This window comes from Ambystoma mexicanum, chromosome 14 (genome assembly GCF_040938575.1).
Source record: "Ambystoma mexicanum isolate Mex_15411 chromosome 14, UKY_AmexF1_1, whole genome shotgun sequence".
Lineage (NCBI taxonomy): Eukaryota > Metazoa > Chordata > Amphibia > Caudata > Ambystomatidae > Ambystoma > Ambystoma mexicanum.
The window spans coordinates 183,033,965-183,045,836 of NC_090940.1; the positions used below are offsets into that span (position 1 = coordinate 183,033,965).

The 11,872-nt window shown below is 46.5% G+C and overlaps 1 protein-coding gene across 1 annotated transcript in view; it reads right to left on the reverse strand.

Moving 5' to 3' along the window:
• Positions 1–11,872, reverse strand: part of LOC138527265 (galectin-3-like) — an 87,090-nt gene that overhangs the window by 57,529 nt on the left and 17,689 nt on the right. Inside the window, exon 4 of the mRNA XM_069638360.1 lies at positions 4,234–4,310. Coding sequence (XP_069494461.1) covers positions 4,234–4,310 — 77 coding nt within the window. The remainder of the gene's footprint in view (positions 1–4,233; positions 4,311–11,872) is intronic.

An 11,872-nucleotide genomic window follows, 5' to 3' on the forward strand; every position in this document is an offset into this window, starting at 1 on the left:
TATGAGGCCGGTGAAGCAGCCCAAGGTCTGCTTTTTGGGGAGACATTCGGCAAGGAGATGGGCCGATTTGTCGGCACGTACGCTTCGCTAGAGAAAGCGCAAGCATCAATCAAGAAGATTTTTCCAGGAAGAGTTTTTGCCGGGTCCAGTCGCTATCGGCATCACGCGGCCAGTCGCTTCCAAGGAGGAAGAAGACCCCAGAATCCCAGAGCACAATACTGGGAAAATGAGCAGCAGGAATCCTTCTTCCCCCCGTAGGAAGATTTTCGAGAGGGCACAGAGGAAGAGGAGCCGGCAGAGGGCAGAGCTTTATACCAGGTCAGAGCAGCACAATACCCACCAGTGGGGGGCAGAACAAGGTTTTGCTGGAACAATTGACACGCGCTTTCCAGCGAAATATGGGTGTTCCAAACCATCAGAGGGCTGCACCTAGAGTTTACCCAGCAGACCGTACAGACTGGTTGGCCTTCACAACCGCTGTTAGCGCAAGCAGAGCAGGAGAATCTAGACCTCGAGTTCCGGCAGCTGGAGAAGAAAAGAGCCATAGAGAAATGCTGTGCGACCCCCAGATTTGTAAGCAACATGTTTTTGGTTCACAGAAAGGAGAATGTGCGACCAGTAATAAACTTACAGGAATTAAAAAGCTGGATAGTGTACTGCCATTTCAAGATGGAAGGGATACACCAGCTCAGAGATTGCATGAGAAGGAGATAAGGGGCTGCTTCAGCAAGCAGGCAGTATCAATCAGAATGCTAGCGAGGATAGTGGGTCTGTTGGCGGCATCAATCCAAACCATCTTCCTAGGGCCTCTACATTATCAAGCACTTCAGAGACTGGCGATCAAGCATCTTCAGCAAGGATTGAAGTATCATCAGCAGATACCGTTAGATCAGGATTCCATCACAGAACTGGAGTGGTGGTTGAAGAATATGGATGCATGGAATGGGCGTGCCGTTTTCAGAGATCGACCAGATCTAGTAATAGAGTCAGATGCCAGTCGCATAGGCTGGGGAGCAAGATGCGGGTCATCAGAGACCGGAGGGAAGTGGAGCGGAGAAGAGCTCTGCATACACATAAACTGTTTAGAACTCCTAGCGGGTTCATTCGCTATCAGGGCGTTCACCAGAGAAAGAATGAGTTCATGTGTCCTGCTGAAAATGGACAACATATCGGCAGTCAAGTATATAAATCATCTAGGAGGGACAAGATCCCGACTCCAAGCAGAACTAGCAAAAGACTTCTGGCATTATTGCCTGCAGACAGGAATGCCAGTGACGGTAGAGTAACTGCCAGGGTCACTGAACGTAGTGGCCGATGGGAACTCACGATATTTGACGGAATCCAGCGACTGGAGACTAGACACAGAAATCTTTCAGACTGAATCGTCGGTGGGGTCCAGTGAACACGAACCTGTTGGCATCACGTTTCAATGCACAGACGCCCAGCTAATTCAGCTGGAGACTCGACCCAGGCGAGAGAGGAACAGACACTCCTACAGCAATGGTCAGGGGACTTGCATTATGCGTTCCCTCCTTTCGTGATGCTGAACAGGCTCTTAGCAAAATGTCAGAGGGAGAAAGCAGAGTTGATTTTGATAGCGCCGTTGCGGAAGGCACATGTATGGTTTCCAACACTGATGGTGCTGGCGGTGGACATACCTCAGCTTCTCCCAGACGAGGAAGTACTCCTCACGGATCCAGCTGGGTCATCCCATCCTCTGAGAGTGAGGGGGACACTGCCACCAATAGCGTGCAGGATATCAGGAGACGCTGGCCGCTGCCAGGCATTTTGGCGCAAGTTGCAGAGCTCATCACAGAGTCATGGGTGCCATCCACTAGGAGGAGCTATGACGCGGCTTGGGCCAGGTGGTCGAACTGGTGTAAAGGGAGAAATGTTCATCCCGTTTTGGCACCTGTAGTAGCAATATTGAATTTCCTAGCTTTCCTCTTGCAGGACGGGAAGGCATTTTGGAGCATTGGAGTGTACAGATCAGCCATTTCAGCTGGGCATTTACCGATTGAAGGATTTCCAGCAGGGGAACCTCCAGCGGTAGCGAGACTCATAAGAGGAGCGAAATATAAGGCACCACCAGAAGCAAGATATAGTAAGGTTTGGGACGTGACAGTAGTATTATGTCTGCTAGAGAGCTGTCCAGCAACCAGATCCCTCTCTCTGAAGCAATTGTCTGGTAAATTTGCAATGCTATTATGCCTGGTATCCTGTAAGAGAGTTGCAGACGTTGGAGCACTGGAAATTAACAGGAAATGATTCAGGCCTGACGGAGTCACATTCTCAATAGTGAGAAGAACTAAGACAGGCACAACGCCAGTGCATTATCCATATTTTCCGACTAATCCTAAGTGATGTGTAGCGAAGTGTATCAGAGAATACGACAATAGGACAGCGGAGCATAGAGCAGCAGGAACTACGCAGCTACTAATTGCGCGCAGGAAGCCCTTTCAGGCAGTAGCGACAGCCACCATAGCAAGGTGGGTAAGGGAAGTGGTGCAGGCAGCAGGTATCGACCTGAATGTATATGGTGCACACTCAGTGAGAGGGGCCATGGCGTCCAGAGTGTTTACAGCTGGCGTATCCCTGCGGTAGATTATGCTAGCAGCCGACTGGGCAAGTGATAATACTTTTAAAGAGTTTTAGTTCAAGCCAATTGAAAGTGTGGCAAACACTGTATTGGGGAAGCTTTGAACAAGCAGAATGCTCGCCTGCAGACTTGCTATAGAAAAAAGATTATCCCTGCTAATAGCGCAGGGAGTATTAATTCTATTAAAGACCAGGAGACAAGCATTAAATTCCCACCCTGTCATGTATTGTCAAAAATGTATATGATTAATATATGGATACGACAGTACACGAACGCCACCCTAATATTGTTGTTTGTATAATCCTTAGGGGAAGATCAGAAGAACAATTGAATGAGGAATATCAGAGGATCAAGGTTTGACGCAGATAGTCATCATGATTAGATAGCAGCTCCGTTGAGCTCACAACAAGTTGGAACTGTTTGCCCTGTTGGCGGGTCATTATAAAGAAGTTCAAGAGGCAGTTCAGAGCCGTAAAAGAGAGGAGGAGCCCAGCAACAGGAAGTGTGTCATGGCTCGACTGGGCTATGTAGAACTACTAGGACATTGGGATTTGTAGTTTCAAGAGAAGAAAAATGCTAAAAGATACTTTTTTCCTGCTGTTATTATATGTGTTTGTTGAAACAGATGGAGAGTAAAATAAATGAAGACGAAGCATAATGCTGGCCTCCTAGTCTTTAATAGAATTAATACTCCCTGCGCTATTAGCAGGGGTAATCTTTATTGTCATTCAAGACTTCTAGTTTCCCTACTGCTGTCAGTTGTTGCATGTGCCAAGAAGGAGAGAGGTTCGGTTTGATAGACATGTTGGTAACTGTTTCATGAGGGTTGCATATTCAAGGAATGGCTATTAAGGGCGTACCATGCTGTCAATCTCTTAGGTTGCACATAGTGCGTATTTGAAAGATTCCATTTTGAGATTTTCTGAATGATATTGTTGAAGATTGGTTGGCTTTGGCTGCCGTTTGGGGTTTGCTTTTATGTGAGGAATGTAGAAGGACTTGTGTAGTGGTCTGTCCAGCATAATTGTTTGGGACTGTCCTTTCCTGGAGGAAAGGGGCTGGGCCTCTGCTGATGACCATCCCTCAGGAGAACAGTCCACTGATCTCTTTTCCCATGTCTGAGGAACATTGTCCACCGGTGGAACAGCCAATTGTGTATAATTCGCCTGCTATCCGCCTGTAATCCACTGGTGGAAAGCTAGAAAGTCTAATCTTTAGAGGAGATCTTTGTCCACCAGTAGAGAAACATAGGATTTTATGTGTGACTCCTTTAGTTAGCTAGATGGTATTTATAGGGCAGAGGTCTGCAGCCTTTGCCTCTACAGATGTCTGGGACTACAATACCCATCATCCCTAGCAAGCATGGTCAATGGTGATTGATCCTGAGAGTTGTAGTCCAAAACATCTGGAGAGCCACAGATTGCAGACACCTGTTCTAGGGTTGAACAGGGTGGCTATATCACATACATGCTCTCAACTTCATTTGTGGCCCTTTTCAAGAAAGGGTGGCAATGTGGCAAAGCCCAGATGCACAACAACACATGCATGTGGCACATTGAAAGATCCACTAAATTAACACATAAATAGACATGCTCTGTCTCATGAACATCCCATTCATAGGTGTGTGTACAGACCTGGCTGCTTTGTGTGGTATGAACAGGTGCACCGTGACTCGTGTATGAGGTTGTAATCCTTCAAGGAATGGCATTCTCTGTGAATGGAAAATAGAATGAAGACAGCTGTGTTACCAGTATTACTCCTTCAAAATGTACATAATACTTTCAACACCTACATTTGTAAGCATTACAGGTTGCCTAAAGGTACATTCATGCTGCACCCACATAAGAATTCTATTGTTTAACATTAAAAAAAATACACACTGACCACAGACACATTGAAAAATCACTCACAGGAGAAACTTTACACACCTGAGGGGTACCTTACCAGTGCTCACATTGTATTGTTATTGTTATTAAGCATTTATATAGCGCCCTATATATCATTGGTATGATCTCAAAGCGCTTGTAGGTTGAACGCCCTTGGAGACCGTAGTCCAGGTCAGTCGAGAGAGTGGAGTAGTATAGGGTGCTTGGGTGCAGCTAGTGTGATTGCCTGGTGGTAGCTGCATCTTATCATTAGGTGGGGTTGATAACGAGAGATCAGTCGAATGTGTGCAGTCAGGTGGTTCGTCTCTGAGACTGCATTCTGGCGACATTAGGCCTCTGTGGTACGTTTATGTGTGCAGCTAGGCCGATTTGTTTGTGGGGTATAGATGCGTTCTAGCAGGATGTTGAGGTGTTCATGGAGTAATGTGCTGCCTGATGGGACGAGGCACGAAGCCCGCTGTTCTCTGAGCATCTTCAAAGATTTGAGTTGCCATGTTCTTCTGTATCTTGCACTTGGCAGATCTCCTTTCAGTTCCAAAAGGGAAGTGGCATGCCGTCCCACTAGCAAATTTGTTGTATGGTTTGAGATATTAGGTCTGTTTGGGTTTATTCTTCCCCTCAGTTCCTAGCATGTCTCTCCTACATCATCCACGTGTGTGCTTTTCTTGCACTGGAGGAGGTAAGCAATGTTGGATCACTTGAAGTGGTCGGTCCCTTGAATCGGTTCGGTTCTCTGGGATTGTTAGAGCAGATTTGGTGCATAGGTGTTGGCCAATTTTGTATCTCCTAATATTGCATGGGTATGTACAAGGACCCATTTCTCCTTTAGTGAATGGAAATGCACTTCCGGTCAAGGGCTGTTTTAGATGTTTTGGTTACTTGAATGCAATCAAGTGGGGTACATTGAAAATGGCTTTCAATTCTTCGTCCATGCTGACAAGGGGTTGCAGGTTCTTAACAATTCTGTTCAGTTGTCTGATGCTGGGAGACAAGTGATCACCACACAAGAGGTGCACATCCTGTCATTCTGCTTTCTTTGTATTGTATCATGTTTTCACTCTTGTAATTTTCAATGCACAATCAAATTTCAGGTCAATGTGGCTGGCCCTTTGCAGAAAGGATGTGTTGAGTGCAGTGAGTTTCTTGCCCCTTGTCCTCGTGTTGGAGCATATGCGCTGATTCCTAATTGCCCTCCTGCAGTGCTTAATTTGTAAAAGGAATAAGGGCAAGGGCCCAAATATGTTCTAGTACACCTGTGACCCTGCGGTTGGGCACCACTGCTCCCACCACCCAAATCAGCTCTCCACCGCGTCAGCATATTTGGGGTTACACTACAGCTTGCACCTGCTCATTGTGGTTGATGGATGCACTGACTATAACCGCTTCATAATTAAAGTCAGTCTGAGACAATAAGTGCCGGGGCCCAAAAATAGGCTGAGCCCTGGCAAACACCCCCACAAATGAACCACTGCCTGGCTGTAGATGACAGATCATTTTGTGTGGCTCAGAAGGAAACGTGTCCGCTGCAGGTACTTGGGTTTTCTTTTTACCGCTTTTTTCAGTGTCCCATTGCTTTCAAGAGAGGCGGTGGTGTCCAGAGTGTGTCACCTCATCTCAGAATTGTGCATGGTGAACTTAATGTGGTGGCGGAAGGCACGGGATGAGTCATAGGGCCTCATTACACGGATGGCGGAGAACCATGGCGCTATTAGCGCCATGGTTCATGCCGGTAAAATACTGGCACCGACTTGGCGGAAAGGGGAATTACCACCCCATTCCAAGGTTGGCGGGGCGGTAATTCCCCCTTCCACCATTGCCCTTCCCCGTTCCCATTTTTGCCCCATAGGGCTCAATGGGAATGGGGAAGGCGCTAATTACGGTACCACAAATTGCGGTACCGTAATTAGCTCCCTGGGTCCCTTTGCGGGTTGGTTATTAACGCCTGGAAAAAGCAGGCGTTAAATCCCCCAACCCGCAAAGGGACCTCGTAGTAAGGCGGTAAGGATTTACCGGTACTGGTATTTTACCGGTACCGGTAAATCCTTACCGCCATCCGTGTAATGAGGCCCATAGAGTTGTTTAAGAGAATCTTTGCCTTCTGGTGAAATCACACAAATGTCCTCAAAGTATTACAGGCATGGTTGTGCTTTCAATAATTGTTGACCACACGTTTCCTAGAGGTCTGCCTTAAACAGGCTCACACATGAAGGTGCCATTTTGTGTCCATGTCTATTCCAGTATTTTGTAGGACATGTTGTCCATTAAAAAAAATGGTGGCTGTGAACATGACCCCCTGAGGTCAGCGATCGTTCTTATCAGAGGGTGGGAGGTGTCTATTTTGTTGGTGACTTTTGTATGAATACCTGGCATGCAGCTATTATATCTTCATGTGGAATGTTGGAATAGAGTCAGGTGACATTTAACATTGACAGGAGTGTTTTATCTGCTGTGCTCCTTGTCTCTTGAATCTTCCTTAGATAAAGTAGTGTGTCCCGCACACATACTTGTGTCTACATTACCAACGTTTCCAAGGTATATTCAATGCATCTGGGCATTGCTTTGGCTAATATATTAATGCCAGAGATGATCGAGTGGCCTGGCTTATCTGGCTTGTGATTCTTCTGCAGGGAGTAGAATGACCAAGGAGTTGGTGTGTCTGGTATGAGACTTTGTATAGATTTCCAGTATTGTTTGGCATGTTGGGTCATCACTACATTTCTGGTAGTTATTTGTATGAAGGAGCTGTCTGTATGCACCTGTTTCATATTTCTCTACAGGCATGATCACAATGGCACCGCACTTCTGGCTTTATTATGAGCTTGTTGGTTGTCTAGAGCGTTCTCATGGTGTTTTTGGTTCTATGTTCATTCATCGACAGTGTTTATTTCGATGGTTTTGCAGGCCATTTGTTACTGTTCATTCTCCTCACTGGGCTTTTTACCAGCTAATGAAGGTCTATTAGACTTTGAAAGCTGAAGCAACATTCCATCTCAGCATATTCCGCTAAAGGCTATCAATACTCAAACATGTTACATCTGTTCAGAGGCGTTGTTAGGGGGGGGCTAAGGGAGCTATAGCCCCTGGTCTTTTGGTTGTAGCCCCGGATAGAATCTCAGGAGCTACAGCCAAAAGGCTAGCTAGCCCCCAGTCCCAACAGTTCCGACATCAGCTTAGCCCCAGGTCTTTTCCAGACCTAGCAACACCCCTGCATCTGTTAGTGGGTAGTTCATCAGTTTTGGCCCTTTAAACATCTCAAATGCAGGGGGAGGGATCCAGGGATAAAAAGACCAGGTTAAGAGAAGAGATGTGTTGTTGGGCAAGAGCTGTGGAGGGATTATAAAATGCTCTAAATTGCATGGTAACAGGGTGGTTTTACGGTGCACCAAAGCAACTCCTCAGCTCTAAATGGGGCGGAACTTTGGCGACACTCCAATTTGGCAAGTATGAGGATAACAGAGAGCACATTCATTAACCAGTTATTGAAACTACCCAACTCAGCTCCAAAAGCTCCCGTACGGACAGAATTGGGATGTGATTGGATTGACCAGGGTGCTTATTTAATACCTATATTTTATTGGGTAAAACTATGGCACCCCCCCATCTAACTAAATGCAGACACTGCGTCTGGATGTTTGTCGCCTATTCGTAGCTAACACAGTTTCTTGGTTTCGACAAGCCCCCTCCCCTCTCCTCCACCTGGGCCTCCCTTGGCCCCTCTCTCTCCATTCCTCCTACTCTCTTCGTTCTCTCCCATAGAACTGGATGTGGTCACCAAGACTGTTTGCTCTATGAAAGTCTATTACAAATAGGTGATTTCCTGTTCCTCTACAACTATCAAGGACAACATTGCCACCATCCCTCAGTCTCTGAATGGAATCACTCTTTTGCCACTGGCTCCTTCACTTCACCTCTTCAGCACTCCCTTGTGCATCCCTTTCTGAAAAAAGCCATCTGCAGACCCTACCTGCACAGCTAACTACCACCCTATCTCCACTACCCCCTTCTTGGGAAAACGTTTGGAGAAGTTGGTGATCTCCCAACTAACCGTGACACTGAACTGGTTGGCTATCTTCACAACCACAAGTCTGGCTTCAGAGCAGCCAAAGGCATGGAAACTGCTCTGCTGAACACCCGTAAAGACTTGCTCTCAAACCTCGACTCCAACTCGCCCTCTGTTCTCATCCTCCTTGATCTATCCTCTGCCACCGACAATGGCCTTTGAACATTTACCTTGCTCCTCTTGCCCACATGATCTCCACCTTCTCTCCTCACATCCAGTGTTATGTTGATGGCGCTCAGCTCTACTTTAAGCTTCCCTCCTCGACCTCCTCTCCTCCCTCTATCATTTTGAATTGTCTGACTGCTTAGTGCGATGCTAATGATCTCTGTCTTAATGCAAGCAGACCATGATCCTTCTCATTGGCACTTCCCCCCTTCATTCCTCCCACTCTATGCCCCCCCCTCCTTGGGCCCCCTCCCCTCACCCTCTTGTGAGGCACGAAACCTGGGGTCACCTTTGACTCCTCTCTCTCCTTCTCTCCTCATATTGCCGACCTTGCCAAGAAGGCCCACTTTCAGCTTCACTTCCTCAGAAGCATTCACCGTTTTCTTACCTTACCCAAGAAACTCAATGTCTCCAGAGCTCTGGTTCTCTCCAGGCTGGACTACTGTAACAGTTTCTTCCTTAATCTGCCTCTTTCCTCCCTTTGCCCTCTTCAACTATTCTATAATAGGACTGTGAGATCTATCCTTGACCTCAGGCCCAGGGACCACATCTCTCCACTGGCTCCTAGTGACATCAAGGATCAAATGCAAGACCCTCTGCATCATCCACAAGGCTTTCTGGGGGCTGGCACTTCGCTACCTTCAACTTTCTGTCACTAAATACTGCCCTGCTAGAGTCATTCAGTCCTCCAGTTCGAACTCTCTGGAGCTCAGACGTGTCTCCAAGCAGAGAGTGGGGTTAGATTTATTTCTTTGGCAAGAGCCTCCCTCTGGAATGGCTTCCATGCCCCTCTCAGAATTGAGCCGGATCGCCTTAAGTTCCGGAAGCTGCTTCTGAAGACCTTCCTCTTCTCCTCCTCCTTCCCTCTCCCCTTCCTTGCTAATGTCCCCCCCCCCCGCTGATACAACTGGCTGCCTGGTCCTTTCTGAGTCATACAGTGGGCAGACTCCCCCCCCCTCGTTCAGTCTGCCTCACAACCCTGCACTTGCCTTCGACTACCCTTCCCTGATCACACTACTGAGTCTGGCCCAGCCCCTTCTCCTCGCACTACGTATCCCTCACCCCATTCCTCATAGCACATGTTCTCCTGGCCTCACCTAGCACTTGCCCCCAAACCCCATAGCACTTAACCAGCCCCTTTGCCCCTTCCCTCCTGCATCTCCTCTTACCTTCCCCTCGCCCTACCCCTTAACCAACCCCCCTGCACTTCCTGTTTGCTGCAGTTGCACGATCCGAATGTCACAAAGCCTAGTAGGACCCTTTATTGTTGTTTTTATCCTCCTCTGTTGTCTTCTCCCTTAGTCTTGTGGCACCAGGAAACACTTTTTGCTGTAGGTGCCATACAAATGTTAAATAAATAAATAAATAAATAAATAAGTAAACATATATCAACCACCCTGAGATCATCGGGGATGGAAAATATTTTTAAGAATCCAGATAACAAATGGCCATTGTCAAAGAACCTCTCAAAGAGCAGGCAGCTCTAGAGTTCAATTTAGATGTATGATTGGCCCTAAGAAAAGTCCCTTTTTATGTGTTGTATAAGCCCAATGCTGGACTGGAGAATTATCTCTGACTGCTGGAGTCAGGGATAGGTAGGGAACTCACCACAAAAATGAGAGTCAGTACTTACAGCTAAGTGGCACGATGATGGTATTATGATGTGCCCAAAATGGCCGACATGTTTGGAGACTCTAATACATTGCATGGTCTTCTGCCCGCCTTATGAGATATCCCGTAGGCAATGACTTCTTCCAGTGCTGGAAGCCAGCCATGCTTCTCATTGGGTTGAAGCTTTGAGCGAGAATTCTGCATTATGTGGCTGATGATTCAACACCTGTGGATCTGAGCACATTTTTAAAGCAAGCTTGGTTGACCAGGACTAAATATATGAAATCTTTGTTATGATTGTCTATTTCTATATAGGGTTTTTATTATTATATATATTTACTCTTGCATATTTATATAATGTTATTGAATGTTTTGTAAACAATGTCTGGATTTGTTGTTTTATGTAATTATAACATTTCAAAATAATCATGTTGATGATGGATGCATTGTGTTTTTCCATCAACATATGCAATTCTGGGCAACCTAACTACAAGGTGGAATAGGCTATATACCTTGTTTTGTTTGATTCTCAAAGTATACCATATGAGTCAGACGCTTTCCTTAATGTGCAAAACACCAAATTTGATTCTCTGGATGTTGAACGTAACCTGTGAAGGCTAAAACGTGTGTAAGATATTAATATGTCAGTGGCCTTGGGTAGGTAAACCTCTTTTGGGGAATTATTTTTTAAAGAAAGTGACATTTGTTACTGCGGATTTTCTCATGCTCCAAAATTGTGTTTTGCAAGGCCACATGAGTACGTGCCCACATTGGAGTTTTGCAAGGCCACATGAGTACGTGCCCACATTGGAGTTTTGCAAGGAGGCCACATGAGTACGTGCCCACATTGGAGTTTTGCAAGGAGGCCACATGAGTACGTGCCCACATTGGAGTTTTGCAAGGCCACATGAGTACGTGCCCACATTGGAGTTTTGCAAGGCCACATGAGTACGTGCCCACATTGGAGTTTTGCAAGGAGGCCACATGAGTACGTGCCCACATTGGAGTTTTGCAAGGAGGCCACATGAGTACGTGCCCACATTGGAGTTTTGCAAGGCCACATGAGTACGTGCCCACATTGGAGTTTTGCAAGGCCACATGAGTACGTGCCCACATTGGAGTTTTGCAAGGAGGCCACATGAGTACGTGCCCACATTGGAGTTTTGCAAGGCCACATGAGTACGTGCCCACATTGGAGTTTTGCAAGGAGGCCACATGAGTACATGCCCACATTGGAGTTTTGCCAGGCCACATGAGTACATGCCCACATTGCTGTGGGAGCAAAATGCCTCTCTATTGTTTGTGTTGCGGGATGTTCTACTTGTGTTTCTCGGTTTATCTCTGCTTTGCATTCCCTGGAGTTTGCCACTCCTCCACTACATATGGAAACTGGGTGTTAATGCATGTACACCCATCCCCTCCCACATACTGAATCACACAACAATGTGCCAGTCACACATTCTTCGATTCACTGTTTGCAAATCATGGTCATTTTGCAGTAGGTGCTATTTGCACATTTTTTAAACCAAACCACAAAGATAGTTAAGACTG